General features: G+C 47.9%; 1 protein-coding gene across 6 annotated transcripts; it reads left to right on the forward strand.

The window, feature by feature from the left end:
• Positions 1-88: 88 nt before the first annotated feature.
• Positions 89-24,983, forward strand: LOC141578212 (uncharacterized). Of its 6 annotated transcripts, none has more exons than XM_074367823.1 (15): positions 89-258; positions 1,685-2,063; positions 2,681-2,816; positions 5,285-5,371; positions 5,719-5,879; positions 6,170-6,216; positions 8,767-8,895; positions 9,330-9,372; positions 9,779-9,831; positions 10,118-10,305; positions 11,611-11,775; positions 12,083-12,195; positions 13,603-14,146; positions 21,456-21,615; positions 24,669-24,983. In XM_074367823.1, the coding sequence occupies exons 3-12, from the start codon at positions 2,775-2,777 to the stop codon at positions 12,092-12,094; spliced, it is 927 nt and encodes a 308-aa protein (XP_074223924.1). In that variant the 5' UTR covers positions 89-258; positions 1,685-2,063; positions 2,681-2,774; the 3' UTR covers positions 12,095-12,195; positions 13,603-14,146; positions 21,456-21,615; positions 24,669-24,983. The 6 variants fall into 6 exon arrangements, with proteins under 6 accessions (XP_074223924.1, XP_074223925.1, XP_074223926.1 ...); XM_074367824.1 differs by lacking the exon at positions 24,669-24,983 and adding an exon at positions 22,004-22,227; XM_074367825.1 differs by lacking the exons at positions 21,456-21,615; positions 24,669-24,983 and adding an exon at positions 14,246-15,529 and having other exon boundaries at positions 1,685-1,860; positions 1,981-2,063.
• Positions 24,984-26,766: the final 1,783 nt, after the last annotated feature.

The following is a 26,766-nucleotide window of genomic DNA, read 5'->3' on the forward strand; positions in this document are numbered from 1 at the left end:
GAGGCTTATGGGACAGCTGGGCGGGGCCGGGGAGGGCAGGGCCGCCCGGAAGTCCTGACCTGCAGGTGGCGCCGGCCGGAGCCTGGGGCGTTGCTGCCACCAGTGGGCGGGGCAGTGGGGCAGCGGGGCGGGGGCACCCTCACCTGTCCGTGTGTGGGGATCAGCCTGGGCTCCGTGGCCTCCGCTTGCACCGGACGTGGACCCAGGCTACCGGTGGGCAAGATAGAGGACTGAGCCCAGGCACGCACGGCTGGCCAGGTAGGGCACCTGAAGTGCAGATCCGCCAGGCCCGCTGCCGGCCTTGAATACGCGCTGCTAGGCAGTTTCCAAGAAGACGGGATCTGTCATAAGAGGGGAGGTAGGGCTTGGGTGCCAGATGTCGGGTTGGGTGCAGTCTCACAGGAGAGCAACGGTGAGAGGGCGCAGAGCGGCCCCTGTGTTGGCGGGGCTAAGAGTTTTGGGTATAGGGTCGGGGTGGTGTGTGCCTTTCTCTGTGGTCTCCTCACTCCAGAGCAAGGGGCTCTGCTTCCCTCCTCCCCTCACTGCACTCCCTGCCTTCCCCAGCACCACCTGGGGTGTGGTCATGTCGAGGCAGGGAAGGCCCAGGGAAGGGGCTCATTCAGGGGCAGGGGCCACTCTGCAGGGATGCTGGACCTGACAGCAATGCAGTGCTTCGGAACTCCCCTGGGCTGGGTTTCTAACCAGTGGGATGGAAGGGCCTTTCCTTCCTGGGGTGCATTTGGGGGAACTAGATACGTCATGAATGTCAGCCCTGAAAATGGAGGCTGTGCTACATCCATTCTTGGAAAGAAAAATCAGGCCCTTCCAGCCCAGGTGACTCAGAAAGTCAGTCAGCAATGTTCGGGGTCCCCAGTTTAGGCTTTCAATTAGAGCTGAGCGGCTCAGGAGGCCAGATCCCTGTCCGTGGCTCCAGGAGTAGGCTTTCTGCTGGGGGACAGGATCCTCACAAACACCTGTGTCTTTGTGGGTCACTCCCCTCTGACAAGCTGGGAGGCAGGGTGCAGTTGTGGGAAATCGTGTTTCCATGAGGAGAGGACCACCAAGTGGTGGGGGCACAGGAGACAGTGAGAAAGAGTCCCGCAGCCTTTCTGGAATCAAGAAACTGGCAAATGTGAAAAAGTGCATAATTTGTTTTATTGAACAGGCTGCTTATGTACGTTTGGAGGGACAGGTTCAAGGACTCTGCATCCCTCCAGGACAATAGCCTCAAGAGAAGAACAGACAGAGCAGGAAGAGATGTGGGGTTTCTCCCAGGAATGAGGCAGAACAGGGATTTCTGCAGATTTGCAAGGAGACCCCGACCGCTGAGCACGGGGTTACAACCCCACGTGACCCTTGTCGTGTTTGGCTTGGGCTCTGGGTCTGGCCTGATCATGTATTCTTCCAGCTGAGTTCCAGAAATTCAGAGGGTAGACTTAGAGAGGCTGCGTTTGGAACCCGGTGTGGAGACGGAGGGTCCTTTATCCTGAGTCCCCTCAGCCTAATCACTGTAGCTGAGTTCCAACACCACCCAGGCCCCCAGGGTGGCCGTGGAGGGAGAGCAAGCCTGGCAGGTGACCCAGGGGTCCCACTGCTGTGCCCCTCCTTTATCTTTGTTCCATTTCACCCCGGAAGGTGTGATTGTCTCATGTCATGGTGACAAGCCATCTCTCTTCTCTGTCAGTTGGGATCCCCACCCCCGCTCAGCCTTCTTTCTGCATGGATGCTGAAGGACCAGGCTCACTTGAAGTTCTGAGTTTGAGCAGTAAGGTGGAAACAAAGAAACCAATGGAAACAAAGAAACAAGTCATTGTGGCAAAGCTCCCCACCACAGAGAAGCTGCCCTGAGTGGAAGGGAGGGTGTGGGCATGCCCATTTGTTTCGTGTCTCCCAGTGCTCTTCGCTTTCTTATTGCAGACCTGCATGGTTACAACAAAATGATCTGCAAAACTGAAAATATTTACTCTCTGGCTTTTACAGAAAAGGCTGACCAGCCTCTGGTTCCCGTACCGGTCAACTGATTGGGGTACCTTTCCAGTTTGGAAACATCTGCCCAGGCCCAGGTTTGCAAAATTCTTTAAGAGTAGTTATGGAGTTTTGCTTCTAAACATTTTTATGGCTGTATACTTCTGAGCTGAGGTTGTGCTGTGTAATTCTGAGCCGGGATTTTCTCAAACTGTTTCTTATTTCTTATACCGGACACCCCTAAATTCCAAGGGGAATGGGATGTTAAGGAAGCCATGGAGTTTAGGAAAAAGATACAGATTTCATTTCCATTTAAGCATCGATGTATCTCCATCCTAGGCAGTATCGGTTCTGTGGTATTGATAGGGGAACTAAATAGCAACCAAATTTATAGAAAATAGTGGGTCATTGGGTACACAAGTTCTTCTTTTCAACATTTTTGTAGTGTTTGCAGTTTAAGATGACCGTTCCTGAGAAACAGGCAGCCTCTTAGAATGAAATAGCATTTTCCCTGAACCATACTCAATTTTTATTTCATAGACAGCATTAAGGGCAATCACACATCCAACACTTGGGGACCTCAAAGATAAAACGTAACTTTCTGGGAGCACACTCCCCCCGTCTCCCTCTGCTCTTTTCACTGTCCCATTGTCCCTGAAGGCTCTTTTGTATCTTCTGCTCATAACTCCAGTAACTCTTCCTTCTCGTCCCTCAGCTGGTAAGTTTACTTTTCTACTTTGACCAAGCAAACTGAAGCCAACAGAAGAGAACTTTCACCAGCAACTCCCAGCACATCCGCTCGCCTTCTGATGTCTGTGACCTCACTCTCGCTGCCCCACCTCTTATTACAGGTGACATCGAAAGCCAGATCATCCAAAAGTCGCCAGGGGGCCCATCCATACAATCTTCTCCGGGCTGTCACTCCCACATCCATCCTCTCTGTCACTACCTCATCTATTTTGTTCTCCTGCTAGTTGGCTCCTATCAGTATATAAAAGTCCATCCTCTTAAAAGAAACAAACAGCACTCCTTGACTCTAATTGGCCCCCACCAATTGCCACCCCATGTCTTTGCAGCAAATCTTTAATGAGTCGTTTAAACTCACTGTCTGCATATTCTCTTGAGCCATTCCCTTTTGCACCCACTCTGGCTTCCCCCCTGATCCCTCGCTCTATGGAAACTGCTCTGTCAAGGCCATCAGTGACCCCACGTTGCTAAATATAGTGGTCAGTTTTTAGTCTTCATCATGCGTGGCCCTTTGGCAGCATTTGACCCAGCTCTTCCATTTCTCCTCCCCCGTGTTCCTGCTTCACTTGGCCTCCAGCCCATCGCTCTGCTTTCGATCCACTGGCTGGTCTTTTGCCAACGTCTCCACTTTTTTCCAAATATTTACTGCGAATGTGCCTCGGAGTTGGGTCCTGGGTCTCTCTTCTATCTCACTGCTATCCTTTTGGTGGAAGCAACCAGACTTGGAAATTGACATGCCATCAATTTCTCGATTTGTCCAAAACTCCCTGAATGGCCTTTTCCATTTGGAACTCTCTCCCTGATACTCATATTCTTTTTCTTTCATTCATCTTGCTTTCACATTCATACATATGTTCTACTGTGTAAATTACTTTTCCAAATTTTGAATCAGTCCATACATATCATGTGAAATGCTCAGATCTCTATTATTTCCACTAAGATGCTTATTCTACCTTAGAACCTTTCTGCATTTCTGTATTTATGTCAATAAAGTGAATAGTATTTCTACAAGCCTCATAGTTAAACAGTGTGTTTGTTTGGGGCTACTATGTAACATGAAATAATGATACATCAACATAGTCCTTTTTCATTTAATTTTATGTAACACCAAGATGAGGTTTTTGCACTGAAGACTGTTTCATTGAAATTTTACCTACGTTATGGACAGTCAGTTTATGTGAAAGCCCTCATTTCTCCCCTTTTCTGATATATTTTCCATTTGGCTATTATAACATATACCTTGGCATGAAATAAAATTCCAAATCCATTCACATAATAAAATTAATACATTTAAATTATATTTTTTAATGTTAAAAAGAAAGAAAAAAACCCCAGACTCCTCTACCTATTAGGCATTTCTGTGGCAATATCTAATAGACTCCTTAATCATGACATTGAAGAACTGAGCTGATTCCAGCCCCTTTCCACCTGCTCAGCCCCATCTTGTCCCATCCCCTGTGGATGGAGAGGACATCCATCCCATTTTCCAGGTCCAGATGTTGGAACCATGTTCTCTCTCTCTCTTTCTCTTACACACACACAGACAGCAAATCCAGCTTGCTAGAAAATTCTGGCTACTCTGAATTCATTAACCACATACTCCCTGTTCCCCACCCTCCTAGGAGCCACCTTCAACCCCTTCTTGGACACCAATTAGCCTACTTCTTCTATCTTTGCTTTTCTACAATCTCATCCACACAGAGTCAGAGGGAGCCTTTAAAAGCATACATTGAGGGGGTGGGTGTAGCTCAGTGATACAGTGCATGCTTAGCATGCATGAGATCCTGGGTTCAAACTACAGCACCTTCACTAAAATAAATAAATTAACCTCCTCCCAAGAAAACCCAAAACAAAAGCATAAATTGGACATCACCCATCCCATCAAAACTCACTAAAAGGGTCACCATTCCATTAGGAGCCAAAGTCGTCCCAAAGTCTTCGAGGACCCGGCCTGCTCTGCCTCTCCGCCCACACTCTCCCCATCACTCTGGGGGCCTCTGGCTCCGGCTCTTCCTTCTTCCTCCGGATCTATTCTGCTTCAAGTTCATAACTCCTTGAGATCTGCCAGGATTGCCTTATTCCCTTCTGCCTGCCTCCCACCCCACCACCATCACCTGAGTTTGCTCATATCACTCTTATTTTTCCCCAAGCTCTTGCTACCCCCATCATGTTGCCTGTTTTCTCTGCTAAAACTCTGAGCCCCCAGTGATGGGGAGTCGTGTCTATTTTGTTGACTAATAAAGCCCAAGAGCCTTGGGAATGGGTATAGTTACTAGATTCCCATAAGTAGTAGGAGCTTATACAGATTTGCTGAATGAAAGCAGAGGTCCTGGTCCAATTCGATGGAGCACTTCTGTGTCCTGCTCAAAGATTAACTCTCCTTTCCTCCTGAGAGACGGTGACCACTTCCTTGGTGATCAAAGGCAAGATCTATTTTCTTTATGCTGTTAACCTTAGGCGGGGAGACTGGGGGATCTTCATTTATATTTTAAAATTTGATTCACTCTGCAGTTTGTCTCCTGTCTATGTATCCTTTTGAGAAACCGTTTATGAGTGATCATTCTTCCATCAGATTGAACAGGATCCAGGGGGAAGTACCAAGCCTGTCCCATCGGCCATCCTGTGTGTCATGTCCTGTGACCCAGTGGATGCTCAGCACGTAAGTGAACCAACAGGAGTGAGTGAAGAGATGGGAACATCTCATTATTGTGGTGGCTGCACTCTGTCCGATGCCTTGAGATTTGGGGAAGGGTTTACAACTGCGGAGGCGAGATGTCAGGTCCTCTGTGCTCTTCCTGAGTGCCCTGGCCTTACCCATTCCCCCAGCCCCCTCTGGGCAGCCAAGCCCAGGAGCTGGACCACCGGCGATTGTGCTGATCAATAATCCACCTCACCCAAAGTCCGGGGGTAAGAGCGGCCAGCACAACTGGTTGTAGACTCTGAAGTCAGGTCCTTGGAGGAATTCCTCACTGAACAATGTTTTGGACCTTTTATTTTTCTCTATAGCCTCCAGCTGAAGAAACAGATTGCCTTAGGTACATGAAAGGTGAGGACACCTACTATCCCCATGGAGCCCAGGTGGGGCTGGGAGTCTGCTGTTTGTACAGCCGGTGGGCTCGTGTTGCTTTGGGCATCCCTGTGCCTGAATTCCTGCAGTACACTCGGTGGTAAGAACGGGGGTGCCTGGCAGGGAGGGAAGCGGGTCGGGGTACTACACAGCTGGGGAGACGTTAACCTGGGGTGAGCGGGAGCCGGCTGATGCATGGAATCTCGGTGCAGGGAACTCTCCAAACTCAGAGAGGTTCCCACTCCCGCAGGGTCCCTTTGATCAGGGTGCTAGGCTGTCAGCACTGCAGGGTCCCTGTGAGGATCATGGTGCCTTCAGGCAGTGGGAAGTGAGGGGTCCAGTGGCAATTAAATTAACTGTGCACCCAAAGCCAACCCCCGTCTCTTTCAGCCTGTTTCCTAATCTGCAAAACTGGAATGATGTTAACCATCCCGCAGGTTTGTTGATGGGCTGGGACACACTAGACAGCCAGGAGCTGGAATTCCTCTGTGCCCTGATTGTTATCCTTCCTTCACACTATTTACTCTCACAAGTTCAGTCTCTCTGTCTCTCTCTCATTCACTTGTAACTTTCTCTCCTGCTCTGGTTTCATTTGATTCCCACCCTCCTCCCAATCCCCAGATGAGTGAAATTAATTTCTGTGTGTCAGTTCCAAATTCCCGGGAAAGATGCTCTGTCCCCTCTGGATTGGTTGTCCAACCCATCAGTTGCAGTCAGAGGAGTGAGTCCCTCTGTGACCAGAGGAGGGGCTCTGCCCAGCCCCCCAGCCACCACTGTGGGAGCACAAAGCTCTCCGAGGAGGAGGTACTGGCTGTGACTTGGTGTCACTAAGTGTGAATTTATCTCTCCTCTTGCCCCACCTTCATCCTCCTAAACAAAGATGAAAATTAAACACTCCCGAGATTTGTGTCATGGGACACTCAGGGTGGGGGCTAAGAGGGCTGGATTCCCTGCTGAGTGTAAGGGGCTACAGTGACTCCCCAACGAGAGCCTGTAAAGGAAACAGCACCGGCCCCACCGGACACTTAGGGTGCTGAGTCTGCGTGACATTGAGCCAGGCTTCTGACCACAGCTCAGGGGTCTGGTCTGACCGGTTAGTCTTTGAAACCAACCAGCTTTGGATTCCTCAATCCCTCCCTGAGGTTTTACCTGAACCACGAGCTTCTGTATCTCTGAAGACAGATGATGAGGACCCTTCACGTAAGGCATTTGCACAGCCCTGTGCGGGAATTTGTGCTGCACGGTCTGCCCGGCGAGCTGACCAAAGTTCGTATTTTACTGATCTTAGAAATAGTCTGGTTTCCTGATGCACTGTTTCACTGAACAAGCAACAGAAGCCACCTCTGGCTGATAAAAGCAAAAAAGGGACTTAATGAAAAGATACTGGGAGGGTGCATGGAGTGGCCCAGACCAGAGCCGACCCGGGGGCCGTAGGAGATGTTGGGGAGCCCCAGGCACCAGGCTGCGCAGGGTGCTACCGGGCCCCCTGCTGCCCCAGCAGGGACCCCCCCTCCTCCTGACACTCCACCTCACTGCAGGTTCATGTCCCGGCAGGGCCAGGTCACACTGAAGCCACCAGCACACACCTCAATGGAGGAGTTGGCCCCTTCTCAGCTGAGGGCGTGCCTGGTGTGGGGAGAGGCCCAGTTAGAGGAAGGCGGTTCCCCTACTGTTCCAAGTTAATGCGCAAGTCAGTGTCCATCACTCAGGAGAGCCGGGCTGGTCGGACCTCATTGTGGTGACTAGGCCGTCTGAGTTCACGTATTACTTTTTAGGTTGGAAGGCCCAAGAGGGAGAAAAAGTGGAGGTTCTAGTACTTATTTTACATTTCCCATGTACCAGGTGCGGTAAGCAAGCCACTTCAGACAAGGCCCATAACAACCACATTAATAGGCCACGGAGAAAGTCATGCAGTCAGGCCTCTGCAGCCCCGAAACCCGTGTCCTCATCAGTTCCGTAGTTACCAGTGGAAGTTGTAGGGATTTATGGGACTGTGTGCTCCTGTGGGGGCTGGGATGTGTGTGTTTAAATCCACATCTTCAGAAACTCGGCCAGAACCACAACCACTGATTGTCTGCATGGAGGCAGAGGAGGGGAGGCTTCCAGCCTCTGGTCCAGCTCGTGTGGAGCTCAGAAGTTGCTCCTTCTGTCCTGAAAACAACACCAGAGCTGAGGGAGCTGCAAACCCACTGCTCTTCTTAGATCCACAAGAAAACTGAGGGGGAAAGCTGCTCCCAACACAGAGAGGCAGCCGGGCAGGCTTGGAGAGTCACAGCTCCCAGGGCAGAACCCGCTTTTGTAAGAACCCCGGGGGCAGGCAGATTTAACAGGTCCCTGAGGCCAGCTGGAGGCTCAGCGTGGGGAAGTCCGAGTGTGACAACTCCAGGGGGCCAGTCAGAGGGGCCCCCTGCTCTTTTTCATGCATTTTACCTCCAGGACCGTTTCCTGTTCTCAGAGTGAAGATCATAGGAAAACTCCTCATGGTTCCTGCCAGGAAAGGAAAAAATAGCTCTATTGAAATACACCCAGAACATTCTCTTCCATTGTGGGGGGTTGTGTTTTTTTTTTTTTTAAAATGAGAAATTATTTTACCAGAGCCTAACCTACCTGGGGGAAGGGAAATACCTTCTGTGTCACCCAAATTGGGGTGGGGGAAAGAGACACACTTGTGGAGGTCACAGCTCAGGGCACAGGCTCAATGAGAACTAATCACAGGACTACAAATGCCCTGCTCTGTCCCGCTCCCCCAACACCTTACCTCCATGTCAGTAGGGCCCCTGTGTAATAACAGGAATAAAATTAAAAGAAGTAAATGTCTCAGGAGTGTCTAGGGAAAACCCAAAGACAGCGGGGAGATGAAAACAAGGACACACGGGTGGCTTTAGCCTCTCGCACGAATAGCTGTAGCAAACTACACACAGCCCAGCCCCAGTAGATAAACAGAAAACCTCACAGAAGAAACTATTTATTTTGGTTCTCTTACCCAGTGCATTCCATGGTGCATCCTCGCCTAGAATTGAGTGGAAGCAAGTCCATCTCAGAAGGGACATACCTGAAGAGAAATGGCTTTCCAGACTCTGAAGGGCAGAGAAAGCACCAGCCTGGGTTAGAGAAAGGTGAGGGGTGGGGTAGGGGGTGGGCTGCCTTCTTCCCCAAATAAGGAACCTTCCTGAGGCCAGCACAGTGGGAGGGAGGGCCATAGGGTGGAAGCAGCCAGACTTCTTCCTGAGAAGTGATAGGATGCCTCCAAGGGTCCATTCAGGTGCCCAAACTGTGTCCTGATGGTGGGAGCCAGTCGGTCTGCCTCAGAGCCCAGGACTGAGGTGGGCGCACAGCAGGCCGGTCTTACTTGGCCGGATCAATTTCACTTCTCCGAAGCCCTGTGTAAAACATGAAGCGTGGACGACCTGGTGAGCACAGCTCTGCCCTCAAGACCGGTTTCAACTCCTCTCTTCCCAGAGAACAGCATCTCTGAGCCCGTCCTGGGTGACCTCACATAGATCACCCTAGTGGCCCAGGCTAGTGACCGGGAACATGTACCTTCCTGCAGCCAACCCCAGACGTCCACTGATGCATCATATACTGGCAAAGATGTGAGTTCCTGTGCATTGGTCTAACAGCAGAGACTCTGCCACAGGCCCAAGAGGTGGTGTGTGGGACAAGCAGGGGTGCAGAAGTGTACGCAGTGCAAAGGTGTAAGTGGTGGCAGGGGTGCAGGGGCTGTGGAGGGTGCAGGCAGTTCAGGGGATGCGGGGGTGCAGGCAGTGCGGAAGGGCAGAGAGTGGCAGGGGTGCAGAGGTACAGGGAGTGTAGGGGTGCAGGAAGGTGCTCAGGCACGTGGCCAGGGTCAGAAGGCAAGTGCACATCCTCGCAGTCAGCCTGACCCCGGGAGATTAGTGCAATGGTCTGGGGTGGCGGAGGGGGCGGCGGCGGCGGCGGCGGCGGCGGTGGGTGGGAGGCTGCCCGGGCAAGCCGGTCGATTTCTTCTCTTCCCTGCAGCCTGGCCTGGGGGGGTGTTGGCCGCCGGAGATTCGCCAGATGTTGGACTCCAGGTAAGCTTGCTCCTGGGTGGTGGGGCGGTTAGGTCAGGGGGCGGTGGCAGCGGCAAGGGGGCGGAGCGGGGCTGCCCCTGGCGAACTGATGGAATAGCTGCCTTCTCCCGGCTGCCGGGCCTGGGAGCGGCCTCTGCTGCCCCAGGTCGCTGCACACACCTGTCCCACTCAGCAAGCTGAGTGGGGAGTGGAGGCGGTGTGGTGAAGGTGCAGGGCCCACGGGGATAGGGGGGCTGCAGCACGGAAGCCGGTCAATTCGCTCCGCTCTCCCCCGCGGCGGAGCCAGGGGCGGCTTCTGCTGCCGTAGAGGCGGGACGCCGGTCTCCAGGTGAGCTTGGTCCTGGGAGGCGGCGGCGGCGGCGGCGGCTGGGGGTTGGGGTCCGTTCCAGGGAGCTGCTCCATTTCTTCTCTCCCCCGCGGCCTGGCCTGGGGGCGACCTCTGCCGCCAGAGATTTGCCTGAGGTCCGACTCCAGGTGAGCTTGCTCCTGGGAGATGGGTGCGGCGCAGTCAGGGGGCTGGGAAGGTGGTGGCTGCGGGGATAGGGAGGCTGCCCCGGGGGAGCTTGAGGATTAGCTCCCATGTCTGTGCCGTGTGGCCTGCAGGCGGCCTCTGCTGCGCCAGGTCCCGGGACAACCCTTTCCCACTTTGCCTGCTGGGGGCGGGAGGCAGGGTAGTCAGGGTGCACGGGTGGCGGGGGTCGGGGGCCTGCAGCGGGGGAGCGGGCACATTTGCTCCCATCTTCCCCGCGGCTTGTCCTGGGGGCGGTGTCTCTTGCCCTGGGTTAAGAGACACGTGTATCCTAGTCAGCCTGGCCCCAGGAGGCGGGCGTGTTACGTTGGGGGTGGTGGCAGCAGCGGCAGGTTTTCCCATGGAGCCGGTCCATTTGCTCCCATTTCTCCCCGTGGTTTGCCCTGGGGGCGGTCCCTGTTGTCCCTAGATCGCCGGACGTCCATCTCCAGGTCAGCCTGCTCCCTAGAGGCGACCACCGTGAGGTCAGGGGGCAGGAGCGGTGGCTGCTGTGGGGGTAGGGCGCTGCCTTGGGGAGCTGGTGGATTGGCTCCCGTCTCCCCGATGGCCTGGTGTGGGAGTGGCCTCTCCTGCCTCAGATCACCAGACACACCTGTCCCATTTAGCCTGCTGGGGGAGGGGCGCCCTGGGAAGTGCCTTTAAAGTGTGGGGGAGGCGACGGCAGGGGTAGAGGACCTGCAGCGCGGAGCCTGTCAATTTGCTCTCCTCTTCCCCACGGCCAAACCTGGGGGCGTACTCTGCTGCCCAAGAAGCCGGATGCCCGTCTCCAGGTCAGCTTGCTCCTGGGAGGCGGGCGCGATGCTGTCGAGGGGCAGAGGCAGCTGCGACGGCCGGCTGCCCCGCCTAATGGGGCCACTTCTTCTCCTCTCCCCTGACCTGGCCTGGGGACGGCCTCTCCCGCCCAAGATTAGCCTGAAACCCCACACCCGGTCAGGTTGCTCCTGGGAGGTGGGCGCGGTGACACCAGGGGTTGGAGAGGAGGGGGGTCTGCCCCTGGCGGGCTGGAGGATAAGCTCCCATCTCTCTGGAGGCCTGACGTGGGGGTGGCCTCTGCTGCCCCTCATTCCCGGGTCACCCTTCTCCAGGACATATTGCCCCGGGGGTGCTGTAGGCTGCGGGGGCGGCGGGTTGTTGGCGGGGGTATGGAGCTTGCCGCTTGGGAGCTGGTGGTTTAGATCCCATTTCCCCCGCAGCTTGGCCTGGGGGCAGCCTCTGTTGCCCCAGGTCGCAAAGCACTGTTTCCCTGACAGCTTAACCACCGGAAGTGGGCAGGATGTGCTGAGGGGGCGGAGGCAGCCGCCAAGGCAGCGACGGAGGGGGCTGTCCCTGGCCAGCCGGTCAATTTGTTCCCATCTCAACATTTGCTGTCCCAGTTTTGCAGGACTCCCTTCTCCAGTTTATCCTTCTCCTGGGAGGTAGGCTCAGTGCATGCAGCCCAAGGTCTGGGCTCTCCCCTGGGGAGGGGCAGAACTCTCTTCTTCTTCTTTGTCTTTATTCTTCAGCGAAGTGGTTACTGGCCCCAATTCTTAATTCTGAGAAAGTGTAGCCTGTTTTACGGAGGAGCTGCTGGACAGTGAGGTTTCTGGGTGGGTTTTCACATCAGCTGATGCCCCAGGCAGGCAGGAAATCTATTACTTAGAGCTTCTTAGTCTGGAGTTGGGGGATGGCCCCGCCATCCTCACCATGCTTTTTAAAAATGTGTTACTCCCCTCTTTTTCCTAGGTGACATTTTAGGTTATTGCGTCCCAGATTGCTGGCACACCGATCCCTGTTCTCAAACATCTTTTAAACTTGGGTGAAGTGATAAGTTGGGGAAGAAGATGATTTACTGAAAGGTAAGAATACTTAAATTTGCATTAAAGCTACATTCTGTCAATCTTTCTCAAATGATTTTTCTCTGATTCTAAATCCATGACCTAGTGAATGTTGTACTCCTGTGTAAATCATTGATCTTCACATCACACTTGTTGAGTGGTCAACGAGATTTGTTATTTAGATTATTCCTGAAAGGAAAAGCTCAGGCTTTTGAGAATTCCTTGTCTGATGTCACCCAGGCAGTCACAGTAGAAGACAGAGCTGATATAAAAATCCCTCACCTGCCTGAACTGCAAAGCTTCTGGGATTACTGATCCCTGGAATGCAGGTGACTCTTGATGATAATCTGGGGGATGGTTTACATGATCAGATTCTTCCAGTCCTGTAAATGGGTTCCGTGGCCCCAGCCCCGGGAGAGCTGGTCATAAGGGCCATATCGTGAGGGGTGGGATGGGAAGGCAAGGTCTAAGAGCTGGCATCACTGAGATTCCACACTCGCTAAACACAGACCCCAGAGCCTAATTGTTGTCAGGTTCTGTTCTGGATTTGAGAGTGTGTTCAGACATGATTCTTGCCCTTCAGGGGTCACGGCCTGGGTGGAAGTAACCTTTACATAAATCTGGGGAGGATGACAATTAAGTAGATGGGCTGTTATGATTCTCAGTGTGCCCAGGCTCGCTCTTCCAGGCACTCGTGGGACTAACGAGAGTCATGTTATTCACTCATACACGGATTTATTACCCTTGAATTGATCATTTGTCCCACAGTAAGTGAAACAAGCGATGAGGAACCTGAGTTTTGTCCCCTTTCCTAGCACTGATTGTATCTGTCAGTCAGGCGCCCTGCGTATGCATTGTGAAATGGTGGTATTTCTTGCCCAATGGGACTGCACTGTCAGTTCTGAGAATCAGGGGAGACACGTGGGTAGGACAGCACACTGACACACATGGCACCCCCCCACCCCATGAGACAGCATTGTCGATGCTCAGGTGACCCGATGTAGACCGCGGTGCTAAACCTGAGCATGTTTAGTGATCTTGGTGGCTATGAAAATACAGACTGCCGGTCCCTAATTCTGGAGACTCTGAGGGTGTGCACCCCAGAATTCTGCATTTTAAGAAGCACTTTAACTAATTCTGATGAAGATGATCTGAGTGTCCCACTGAGAAACACTGGTGTGCGATGCACCAGTATTGAGGATTCTCAGGGAGCGATGTCTTTTCAGGATGGTCCAAGGGCCCTCACGAGACTTTTGCCTTGGGTGTAATTGTATGTGTTCGAAAGTGATGTCTCTCACTTCCAGTGCTTGTCAGCATGCTCTGTGCAGGGATTTGCTCTCAGCAGATATCAAAAACTATAAGTCTTCAGGTCACCGAGCTAGAGTGTGAGCGATCTTTTGTTTTGGTTTTCTTTATTGCAATGCGGAGTCTCCCGAAAAGAGATTCAGACTGAACAGCTTTGTGTCGGACTTTGGAAGACCGCTGGTGCCCAAGGGGTTCTCTGGCAGCACAATGACGAATCTAGGTCCCTCTTTCACTGCTACGTCAATGAAGTGGACCGCTTGGACAAGGCCAAAGCTGGTATCCCAACCATAGCCCTTGACAGTGATGTTCGGCTCCAGGAAGCCATCAGATGCAGCAGGTGGCCAGAGGAGGAGCCGAACGGGCTCATGAAATGTGACACCCCCAGCTTCATCAACACGGACCAGAACTCTTCCTTTGGGGAAGATGATCTCCTGATTTTGGAACCACCTATTGTTCTAGAAAATAAGCCAGTTGCCCAGACCTCACACAAAGACTTGAATTGGAAATGTGCTTTGTCAAGTGTTTCTCTGAAGATGTGAAGTCTGTCTTTGTATGGCAGGAAGTCCCCTTTCACAAAATTGTATGTGTTTGTGTCTGAGAGAGAGAAATGGAGACAGACAGAAAGACGGAGACAGAAGAGAGCCCCCTCAGAAGAGAGCTAGTTAAGGTGAGTTTTTGTGCCTTGGTAAACATTTGGGGTTTTGGGGGGAACAAAGTATTTACACTGTCTCATTCTCCTCGTTGGAAACCTTGGCCCCGTCCTCAGTGTCAGCGGCCTTGAACGGGGGTTGCCATGGTGCTTTTCATCTGGCGCTGCCACTTCCACGCTCTGCCTTTAGCACGTTGCTTTGCCTCCCAGGGCTGCCACCCTTTAAACTGTAAGGTGAGGAGTCTGGAGTAGATGATCCATCCCAGCTCTGCTGTTTTGCAAATTTCTGATTTCGTATTCGGATGAGGCTGGGATACACACAGAGCAGTATAAACCAGGCCCTACCTCCTGTCTCTTGCTGGGGCATCCCTCAGGTCTGTGCCTTCTACTCAAGCCTTTACTGAGCCCAGCTTTTGTCAGGAGCCCAAGTGCCTACCGGGATGGCAGGAGACCTGTCTCTCGTGGTCACGGTGGCAGACATTTCTATTGGTTGTGCTGAAACAGCTCTTCTGAGATCCTCCGGCCACCCTTGCTCCAACCTGAGGACAGACCTACCGTTCCTTTCCTAGTAGGAGGATCAATCCATGGTGCATTTTATGACAATCCTGTCCCCAGGAATGCACGGAAGGTTATCAGCTGAGTGAGGGGAAGTGCCTCTGTGTCTCTGTGTCCCTGTATCTCTGTCTGCTCACAGTGCCCTGCCACCGGCTACTGAACAAGAAAAGTGCTATTCACCATGCTGTGTCTTTTGCAGATGTGTAGGTGATGGTCTTGTGGCTCATGTGTGGGCTTTGTGCTGGGATGGTGAAGGGCTTATAAATACCTCATCAACATGTATTCGAGATGGCCTGGTGCCACACAGACTTGATTCATGAAGGCATCAAGCCTGCACACTGGTTTGGAAACAACTTGGTTTTGATCAGTCACACTGCATGCATGACTCACTGCTGATCTCTGGGTGGTTTTTTCATTTTAGATTTATTCACCCAGTGTCTTGCTTAAGCTGAAAAATACATTTATTTCACTAGAATATTCTCAGATTCTTTGTTTTCACACATCCAGTTGTTTAATTCCTTTAAAAATCATTTTGTGTTTATAATGCCTCCTAATATCTATCATCTCTAGGTTCCCAGTGGCCTGAGCCATGCACCAGATTTGATGTAGGAACTGTTCCACCAAAAGAAATCCCTTTGCCATAATATCTTTTGAGGAAAATATTATTCTTTAAGGCTCTAACAGTAAATCGTAGAACAAAGCATGGAACATTTATTGTAGTTAATACATGTTCATGCAAAAAGAAATGATATTTTCATTAAACAATGTTGAATTTAATAACTTTTACTAATGTGAATATTATTACTCGTAATTTAAGTAACCAAATAAAACCACAGTTATTTATTATGAAGTTTGAAAACTATTTACACTGTCTCTCAATTAGAGGTAGCTTTATTAGAGGACTGAAGGGTATTTAAAAGATGGAAAATTACCCATGATGACACCATCATTTTTATTAACTAAATATCAAGAACTGTGCAGGGTTAAGATTGAACCCTCTGCAAGCTGTCAAGTTAGCATGAGGTAGTTTGTGGATGCTGCCAGAAGACAGGAGACTCCCCCAGGTTCAGAGACAATGAACTTCTTGCCAGCACAGCAGGCAGCTTGGGGTTCATGTTCATGTTGGTTCCTGAGTTTCTTTCCTTTTGCTGTTGTAACAAAGGACCACAGACTCAGTGGCTTAAAGCAATACACATTCATCATCTCACTGTTCTATTGTGCAGAAGTGCAAAGTCATTGTCAGTGGGCTAAAACCAACGTGTGGCCAAGGCTACATTCCACACCGAGGCTCTAGGGAGGGATTCGTCCTCCTACCTTTCCCAGCTTGCAGAGGTGTTCACACTCCTTGGCCCAGGGCCCTGTGTCACTGTGACCTCTGCTGCCACTTTACATCTCTGTCTCTGACTATATAGATATAAAGGAAGAGTCTTCTACATCTGGAATGGACCCTTTTTCCTAAATGGACATTGTATCTCTATTTATGTGCAGATTAAAACCCCTTCCCTCCAGGGTGTGGTGGCATCAGCTCACAAGATTACCACTCTGGGCTTTAAGTGTCCTCTTTGTATTGTCACCTGGGAACTTCTCTTTCCATAGTTAGCTCTGTGTTACATTTGTTGTTGTATTTTACCCGGCATTACTGAAAGTTTTACTTAAAAGGGATCCTAATTAGCTCTGTTTACCTGTTTCCAGAGCTGAAAGCTTCAGTTCTAGAGTATCTGTTTGATTTCTCTTAAAAATTCATTCCAGTATATTTCTCTGGTGAAAGTCTTTACCCTGTTGTCTATTCTCCCATAATTTCCTTATTTTCTTGAATATATTAAAAGTATTTTATAGCCTTTATTGGTAACTGTGATGCCTACATCACCTGGGGGTTTGCATCCTTTGTCTAATATTTCTTATTCTCATATTATCCGTTATATAGTCTTGACATGTTGCATGTCTTGAAATTCTTTATTACATGGCAGACATTGCAAATGAAAAATCCATATGTTATTTTCCGTGAGAGGTTTTCTACCTTCCTGTTAGGCAAACAGGGTGAGGGACTGATCATGTCGCTCCAATCAGGCGCTGAGGTGGATCAGGACTGAATTGCCTTTTTTCTTAAAACAGCTTTGAGGTATACTTGGCAAAGTAATTTTCATACGTATAAAGTGTACAGCTAATACGTTTTGACATAAGTATATCCCCAAGAAACCATGACCACATTCAAGAGAGTGAACATACCCATCACCCACAAAGCTTCTCTCCTGCCATTTGTTGTCCCTCCCTCCCTCCCCATCTCTTACCCTGGAAACCATTGATCTGCTTTCCATCACAACATATTGGTCTGCATTTTCAAGATCCTTGTATGAATGGATTAATGCAGTATCTACTCTATGTTGTCTGACTTCTTTCATTCAGTGTAATTATTTTGAGAGTCATCTGTGTTGCTGTATTAATAGCTTATTTTTCTTATAGCAGAGTATTGTTTAGTGCTGAGTTTTTACTGAAGAGTTTGTTGTGAGCAGTGTTTGGATAGACCATCATTTGTTTCTCCATTTACTTCTTGATGGATGCATGGGTTATTTACAACTTGAGCTATTATAAATAAAATTGCAGTGAATATTTGGTTACAAGTCTTTATATGGACATATGCTTTTCTTTTCTAAAGCACCAGATGAGGAATATCTGGGTTATATGGTAGATAGGTATTTACCTTTTTTAAAGAAACTGTTAAAGACTTTTCCAAAATGGTTGTACTATTGTAAATTCCTTGTGGTGTGTATCAGCTCTGGTTGCTCTACTTCCTTACCAGCACTTTGTAAGGTCGGTCTTTCTAATCGTATTCATTCTTGTATGTATGTGTACTAGTATCTCACTGTGGTTTTTAAAAGCATTTCTCTAATGACTAATGGCATCTTTAATCAGCATCTTTTCATATGCTTATTATCCATCTGGATATCTTTACTGAAGTGTGTTTTCTGGCCTCATTCATTCATTCAGGTGTTTGCATTATTATTGAGTTTTGAGACCTCTTTATTCTGGATCAGATACAAAGAGAGACCTTTATCAGATATATGATCTGCAAATAGCTTCTGTCTATGGCTTGTCTTTTCATTTGATTAGCAGTGTTTAGAACAGCTTTGAAGAGTCTTCATTTTGATAAAGTTCACTCTATCAGTTTCTTTTTAAAATAGATTATACTTTTGGTGTCATAGCAAAGAAATATTTGCCAAACCCAAGGTCATAAAACTTAAGCCTATGCTTTTTCTCCTAGCTGTTTTATACTTTTAGATTTCCTATTAAGATCTATGATCCATTGTGACTTAATTTTTGTATATTTTGTGAGGTGTGGATCAAAGTTCATTTTTTTTTTTTTTTGCATATCACTATCTAATTCTTCCAGCACTACTTGTTGAAAAGATCCTTTCTCCACTGCATTCTTTTTGAGAATCAATTGTCTATATAAGTGTTGGTTTAGTTCTGAACATTCTATTCTGCTCCATTATTCTATTTTCCTGTTTTACACCAACACCATACTTTCTGATTACTGTAGTTTAAAAAAAAAAAAAAGGCTGAAAATCAGATAGTGCAAGTCTTCCAACTTTGTTTTTCTTGTTCAAAATTGTTTTGGATATTTGGGATCCTTTGAATTTTTTATGAATTTTAGAATCAGTTTTAAAATTCCTTACATCCTGTTCTGCCAAATTTCCACCCATGTCTTTGGCCATCTACAAAGCCACATTTTCTGAAGAAGTCTCTCTAGATCCCAGGTGAAAGGAATTCCTGTTTCATCTGTGCTCCAATCACATTTGATAATATTTGATTACATTTATTCATATTTGGCTGGATGTACTTGTGTGATCTTTCCTGCCATATAGTAAATCTCTCAAGATTTGGAATCTTGACTTGGTTCCCTCTGTCTGCTGAGAAAACTAGTTCTATGCTTTGCAGGAGTGAGCCCTGCAGTAAGAGGTATCTGCAGCACACATCTAGCTCATTGCTTGCATATCGTCAAGGAATCCTGCAGATTTAGAATTGTTTATTGATTGTTGTCTCCAAGACGGCTCAGCCTTTTTTATTTCTATTGCTACTGCTGCAGTTTCAAAGGAAAATGGGCTAATTATTTTCCAAATATCAAAACACACTGTAATTGAGCTGTGACGCAAATTATGTGCTGCTGTTTCTTAACAACCTGCTTAGTGTTCACAGGTACCTTCACTCATGGAACTTTTGGGAGAATGTCATATCCTCAGAGATAGCAAAGCTGTCTTTGGCAACCTGAGCGGTAGTATCTGAACTCACTCCTGCTCTTTTTCCAGTGCCCCCTCTAGCACTCCTCCAGCCCTCCATGGGGGGCCTGCAGTTCTTCCCTCGAAAATCCTGTTGCTTCTCAGGAAGAATTCCCTATGAAACATATTCATGTCCTTCTTGTGGGGACATTCAGTCCAGAGACCTGACAGCAGGGGAAAATGTTTAGACTGCTTTTGGTAGAACGTAAATTCTTCCATACTTGTTAGAAGCAAATCCAATGAGGAAACTGTGTTGGCATCTAACAAATCAGGATAAATGTCTGATGAGGAAGATCAGCTTCCCCATCCCACTCAGGCGTCATGTTGATGTGACGCTCACCTTGGCTAACATTTTCTCCTGTGAGCAACGTGAAGTTCAAGATGTTATGAATGGCTTTTTGTTTTTCTTCCTTAGTCTTTCCACATTCACTGTGTCTGGTGAGATTATAAGAATCCTGCTTGTTTTCAGCCCAGCACTAACCTTTTTAAAAGGATCACGTGTTTAAAAGGCTAGTGGACAATTTGTTAGAAGATTGAAATCCTTAGACTTTGGTCCTAGAGTTGAATCTTGGTTACTGGTGAATGAGAATTCCCGTTAAAATTTTAAATTCAGTGATATAAAGTTTTAAAAATAGTTAAATATTAGTCAATTTCATTAAACACTATAGCAGTTATTTACATTTAAGCATGTCTCTGGGGCAATTTTTCAATGATTCCCTCCCTTTATTGATTCCCTCTTTATCAGAATCCTTGAGAGGTCCCTGTCATCATTGTCAGTATCATCATCATCATCACCATCATCATGGAACTGATTCCTCTGGGAGATTCTAGGAAAATAAATAGCTGGACGGGGTTATGTGCAGGTCAGTGTGTGCATATACAGTAAGAAGAGTTGTCAGACATTAGATTCAAGATACCCATTCCATTTAGAGAAGAATGTGGTCATGAAATCCTGATGTGCTGAATGAAGGAAGCGATGGGAACAGGGTAGTCAATGGAAAGGAGGAGGAAGTGAGCGAAGCGGGGAGCATAGGTCCTTGGTTAGGTGATCAGCACATTGGTGAGAATGAGGGGAGTGTGATGGCAGAATCATGTCCCTCCCCGGCCACAGGGTAGCCACCTGTGACATGTTACTGTACATGGCAAAATGCATGACAGATATTTTAGGACAAAAATCTTAGAGGATTTCTGTCTTCTAAATTGTCTATCAGTTAGCATTTTAAACCCATGATACATTATTAAAGATTAGTGCAGGGGGACAAATAAAAAGGATTCATATAATCTCACCAGACATACTGAATGTAGAAAGGCTAAGGAAGAAAAACAAAAAGTCATTCATATGTGCCTTGAACCATAAAATGCTCATGAGAGGAAATGTTACACAAGGTGAGTGTCACAGCCACATTCATAATGCCTGAATGGGATGGGACAAGGGGATCCTGAGATGAGACAATAGGGCGAGTAGCCTGGATTGTCCAGGTGGGCTGAATGTAATCACAGGGTTCCTTGAAATGGAGGACATTTCCCAGCTGAGTTTAAAATCAGAGGGAGGTGTAGCCATAGAGCAATGTTCAGAAAGGCTGCTGACCATGAAAATGGAGGAAGTCGTGGGGCACAAGCTAAGGAAGGTGGGTGACCTCTGGAAACTGGAAAAAAACAACAACAACAAGGAAACATTCTCTTCTAGACCCTCTAGAAGGAAGGAACCCTGCTGCTACCTTGAATTTAGCCCAATGAGAACTGTGTTGGATCTCTGACCTCCACAGCCATAAGCTGATAAATCTGTGCTGGTTTAAGCTCTTAAGCTTATAGAAATTTCTTACATTGGTAAGAGGAAAATAACATAGTGAGCCATAGTGTAACGGATTAAAGGTATAGGATGGGGTGTGGAGAGGATTCTGACATTTACAACTAAAAAACAACCAGGTGAAGTGGGAAGGTGTTTTAAGGAAGACCTACCTGGCAGGGCTGTTAAGCAGACTGGAGCGAGGGGAGCATTGGAGTTAGAGGAATCAATTAAATCTCTACCAGAAAAATAAGGAATAAAATGTAACAGGGCTTCAGTGATAGTGGATGTAGGAATGGAAATGGGCAGAGAGACATAAATATTACTTTGAAATTAGCTACAGGTTTGATGACTGCATGTTTGGGAGACTTAGCCGATGTGTGGACTGAATGTTTGCATCCCCTCAAAATCCATATGTCGAAACCCCATCTCCCAGGGTGATGGTATTGGGAGGTGGGGCCTTTGGGAGGTGATTTGTAGAATAAAATGAGGTCATGAGAGTAGAGCCCTCATGAATGGGATTAGTGTTCTTATACAAGCCCCCAGAGTGCTTGCTTCTCTCTGCTCTCTGGGATATGAAGATATTGGGAAGACAGCCATCTTCGAGCTGGCAATCCTCTCAAGGATACATTGACCTTGAAAGTCTCAGCCTCCAAACCATAAGGAATATGCTGGTTGTTTAAGCCACCCGACCCACGGTAATTTGTTACAGCATCCCAGACTGACGAAGACAGTGGAGAATGCCTCTGAGTTTGGCACTGATTGCCTGGAGAATGCTGAAACCCAGGGAAGTGGGCAGCACAGACGTTTACTCATTTAATCCTGCCAACACAGTAGGAGATAGAGTCTACATATTCCTCGCTACTTAAAAGGTAAGGAAAAAGAGGCACAAATAATAACAATGACAACAAAAACAACAATAATTTGTCCAAGATTCACACAGAACCCCCTGGAGGCAGAGTGAGAATTTATACTCAGGCAGGCTGGCCCCAGAGCCCCTGCTCATAACTAATAAGTCAGATCACCTTGCTTATGTGGATCAGTTTTTTTCAACTGTGATATGAGGGTACTGTGTCCAGTAACTTATAATTTCAAAATACTTCACTGTAACGGAATCATTAGTCACAGGCCTTACAAACCACAGAAACCTACACATACAAAAATATCTCGTTAGGTCAAGATAACCAATAACGTTTCTAAATATTATACCTGCTGGGCCTTTGCAATAAAATGTCTTTTTATAATTCTGTCTGGCTACAGAATAACTTCATAATCCTGCATGTTGCTGGTGGCTCCCATGTTGGACAGCACGGGCCTAGAGATTTTAAATTACTTGCCCAGACTCGCCCAGGAAGCTCGTGGTGGGATCCGAGCTATAGTCTGGGACGTTTCCTTCCTATCCAACAAGTCCCTCATGGAAGTTTAGAAGCTTCTCCTTTGGTGCCCAGCTGTCTATCCGTACTTATAACATCTTGTCAGGTGTTCCAGCATGCTCCTGAACATCAGCCAGAACCCACTTCTGCTCTATTTTTTCCAGGTAATACCTTCTAGCAACTTCCATTGCCTTCTTGGCATCAGTTCTTACCTGGAAGGGTAGTGGCTAGAGGTGGAAATGTGTCCACATGACAGGTTTTTCATAAACACAGCAGGAGTGGTCAAGAGAATAAAACGTCAGGAAGATGAGTAGAAGCAGGTCATTTAATATACCAAATGGGTACTTTCAATGTCTGTGTTTCCGAGTCCAGGCTTGTTCTGCTCGTGCATTACAGGCCAATAAATCAGGAGACCAGGTTTTGGGGGCAAGAAACAGCGACTTTAATTTGGAAAGCCAGCTGAGAAGTGGTAGAATAATGTCCTGGGGAACCATCACCCCAAGTCAGATTTCAGGCTCTTCTTATATTAAAAATGGGAAGTGGGAATGCTTGGTTGTTGCAAACTTGGTGTATGAATTCTTTGTTGTTAGAATCCTTTGTTCTTGCAGCTCTTCACCTGGGTCACATCCGTGTAAACCTCCAACAAACAAATGTTGTTTTCTATTCTGTAACTTGTTATCTTTATGTGAATAGAAAAGTGTTAATATCCTTCAAAGTCAGAGCCTTGAGAATAGGGTCTCCTGTATATTTCAGGCTCTAGGCAACATTGTTTTACAAAAGGTGCAGAACCAACAAGACTAAGCCTAGGAAACAGGGCACAGGGTTAAAGTCAAAGGAACAGATCTAATATGGAGTCAGATTTTTTCTTTCCTATTTCAGTAGTGCCATGGAGAAGGCAGTTTGGGCAGCTTTTTGTAGGGTCCTGGAGGCTTTCTCTCTCAGCCTCTGTGTGCCTCTGTTGAAAACCCTTCATAGCTATCTGGCCTGCTGGAAAACCACTCCGCCTTTTTTGCCCTGAAGTTGTGTTCTGTTTATAACTGATCTCTACTTATTGGAAAACAACTCAATAAAAACTCAGTTGGTTTTCCACCAGCCATGGGCAGGGGTGAGGAATAGCACTTTATTATTTTATGAAAAAAAATAAAAGAAGTCTTAAAACAGCACTGGGCATATAGGAGAGAGTCAATAAATGCTTCCTGGCCGAAATCAAAAGTGATGGCTCAGTGATTCCATGGCTGCTGTATTTGCTGAGCTTGCTACTCCTTTGCTCCATTACACATTTTTTTTAACTGAAAAAGAAATACATGCATGTGGTTAAAAAATTTCAAACAGAGCACAAAAATACACAAGTGAAAGAAGTTTTCCCTCATCCTCTCTTCTTTCAGCCCTCCCTGGAGATGCCACTGTTTACAATCCTTTGTGTGTTTTGCAGATATGCTATGCACATTCCGACCTATGTATGTAAATTCCTTTAAAGTATTACTTATTTTTAACTTAAAGGGATTTAAATCCTCAAGTGTCTTCTGCCCTGGTAATAGAAAAGAACAAATCTGACTCCATAATAGATCTGTTCCTTTGACTTAACCCTGTGCTCTGTCTCCAAGGCTTCATCTTGCTTGTAAAACAATGTTGCCTAGGGCCTAAAATATACAGGAGAGCCTATTTTGAATGCTCTGACCTTTAAGGATATTTAACACTTTTCCATTCATATAAAGATAACAAGTAACATAATAGAAAATAACGTTTGTTTTGTTGGAGGTTTACAGGGATCTGACCCAGGCAGATAGCTGCAAGAAGAAAGGATTCTAACAAGAAAAAATTACTACATCAAGAAGATTGCAAAAACCAAGCTCGTAGGAAAGGAGCCTGAATTCTGACTTGGGGAGATGGTTTTCCAGGACATTAGTTTGCCATCTAGGTCTTCAGAAAGTTGCTATTCCATGCCCCAACACCTGGTCTCCCAACTTACTGGCCTGTCCTGCACTAAGGAGAATGAATTTAGACTCAGTAACACTCCTATCTTCCTAGCAAGCTGGGCACTGGAATTGAGGGCAGCTATCCCACACCCAGGGACATACTGTGTGCCCTTGATGGTTCCCCGAGGGTGGGGTGTGGTTTACTCAGGAAGGATGGGGACTATGCACCAAAACTCAGGCAGTATGCTCCTTTTGGGATCTGACCTTGTACCTCCCGCTCCCCGCCAGTACAACACCTGGGACAGTGGAGGTAAAGCAGAGATCTTGCCTGCCTGTGTCCCAGCGTGTAAAAGGGGAATATGTACTCTTTCCAAGGTAGTTCTGAGCGACAACACCTGCGGGTGCTTGGTTCCCAGAGCAAAAGGAAACCCAACTCCGCTTGGGGGCAACGGGTGTGATCCCCGTAGGGGTCCTGCAGAGGCCTTGGGTGGAGGGCTGGTCCAGGTAGGTAAAATATGTGCTGCGGGCCTTGAAGGGTTAGAGAAGTGTGCAGAGGCAGGACTGCTGCCTCCTTCAGGATGCCCACAGAGTTAAAACTATCTCTCTCCATCTCTGATACTCTCCTCCACACTCCAGATCCCTGCCTTCTCTCTGCTCCTCCTGTCCATGTCTCTCCCTCCACTTTTCCCCTTCTCCCCTCCTCCTCCCATCTTCTCCGTCCCTCGCTTCCCCACCTTCTCTCGCAGAACCCAGAGAGGATCGCTGGCCCTCCTGCGCATGTGTAGTCGGTGCCAGCTGGACCGAGGGTTGGAAGCTGCACCTAGGAGCCGGGGATTGGCCCCAAAGGCTTCTCAGCTCTTTCGCCCGGTTGGACTTTAGCTCCTGCCCCGGCGCCCCGGCCACAGCTGTCCAGGGCCAGGTGTGCACCTGCCGCCTCTCGCCCCAGCCGGGCTTCCCTCAGTCCGCGGCTGGAGTCCCCTTCCCCTCTCCCGCCTGCGAGTACTCTCCTCCCGGGCTGCCTCACCTCGGCTGCCGGCCCGTCCCCGCCCCTGGGCGGGCTATGTCCCTGGCGGGCGGGTTCTGCGGACACGGACGGGGGCGGGCGGCTGGGGCTGGGGCTGGCCTCCGAGCGGGGATACAGCCCGCGTCCCCCACCACCGCTTTCCCTGCCCCGCGACCCCGGGGCTGCCCTCCTCTCCCTTTCCCGCTACCTTGGGACCAGCTCAGTGGTGTGGGCGTTGCTCCCCGGGCTGAAAGCCTCCGGCTGTGAACCCCAGCTTCTCCTGGTGGAGTCGGGAAAAGGGAGCGTCAGTGCTGAGCGAGCTTCCTTCTCCTCCCTTAGTGTTTCTGCCCCAGGTAAGTACCTTGAACACTTTCACGTGTTTTGTTGGCGATGCTTGATGATGTCACTGTTTTTATAGTGAGAGGGATTACAGTGTTGAAAGCAAGGCTTGTTTCAGTTAAAAATGAGCTGAAGGCATGAGGCTGTGACATCCTCCATCCTTCCCTCTCCCAGGGTGAAACGTGTGACCTTCGATCTTAAAAAGATAGTTACAGTCCCTAACTAGCCCAGCCCAGCTAGGGTGTGTTAACAGGAACAGCACCACCAGAGGCTTTGGAGACTCAGGGACATTGCAGTCCTAAAGAGCTCCTGGCAAAATTTGGTTTGTTTTGGTTTTTTTGTTCTTCTTAAATTGTGGGGCAGACTAGTTGTATAGAGGGAAAAATAATTGTCAAGAAATATTTTTTCATTTAACATCTTTTTTGTGATATTGTTCACACACCATGAAGTCCACCCACTTAAATGCTACAATTCAGCAGCTTTAGCATATTCACAGTGGTGCAACCATTAATATTCCAGAACGTTTTCATCACTTCAGAAAGACCAGTGGAAATGAATGACCTATCCACCCCTTCCCAGTGCTGGTTCTAAAGAAGTTTCTTGGTTGTTCCTGACCATAAATTATCTTGTTACCCATAAAAACTCTGGTAGGAAATCTAAACAGAATTGTATTGAATCTGTCTATCAAAGCAAGAAGAATTAATGTCTTTATGGCATAAATTTCTTCTACCCATGAATATATCTCGGACCCTATATTTTCATATTTCCAGAGCCTGGCCCATGGGAAGTCCTCTTTAATTGTTGGGTTTGTGAATGATGAGATTCTATACATCGTTAGTTGCAACTGAAGCCTTTCACAGAAGAGAAAATAAACTCACTGAAGCCAAGTGACTCTCTGATGGTCAGAAAGAGTGACAGCCAGTGCTGGAGTGACCCGGTGGACTTGGTGTTTGTAACCAGATTTCTCCAGCACCTACAGCTAAGGGGATCAGAGTATTCTTTTATTTTTTCTAAATGGCGTTGCTTTTATTTTTACTTATTTTTTAAAATTATTTTTTATTGAAGTGTAGTCAATTTAGAATGTTAGTTTCAGAAGTACAGCAGAGATTCAGTTATAAACATATGCATATGTATCTACATATGTTTTAGATTATTTTTAGTACAACTCATTACAAGAAATTGAATATAGTTCCCTGTGATATATAGTAGGTCCTTGTCATTTATTTTATATTTATTAATGTGTATCTGTTAATCCCCCTTTTCCTGCCTGCTAACCACAGTTTGCTTTCTATGTCCATGAGTCTATTTCTAGCAGCACCGTTTTTGCTAGTAATATATGCTGGTTGGCTGCTTTCAGTTTCAGTAATTCCACCTTATCTGTGGGCATTTTCC

This window comes from Camelus bactrianus, chromosome 7 (assembly GCF_048773025.1).
Source record: "Camelus bactrianus isolate YW-2024 breed Bactrian camel chromosome 7, ASM4877302v1, whole genome shotgun sequence".
NCBI lineage: Eukaryota > Metazoa > Chordata > Mammalia > Artiodactyla > Camelidae > Camelus > Camelus bactrianus.

Bases quoted from the DNA above. Each gene is read 5' to 3' on its own strand.
- LOC141578212 (XM_074367823.1), top strand. From the start codon at position 2,775: ATGTCTGTGACCTCACTCTCGCTGCCCCACCTCTTATTACAG. The intron at 5,372-5,718 runs GTAAGTGAACCA...TTTTCTCTATAG, and splicing joins ACCCAGTGGATGCTCAGCAC to CCTCCAGCTGAAGAAACAGA. The intron at 9,832-10,117 runs GTAAGCTTGCTC...CGGCGGAGCCAG, and splicing joins CGCCAGATGTTGGACTCCAG to GGGCGGCTTCTGCTGCCGTA.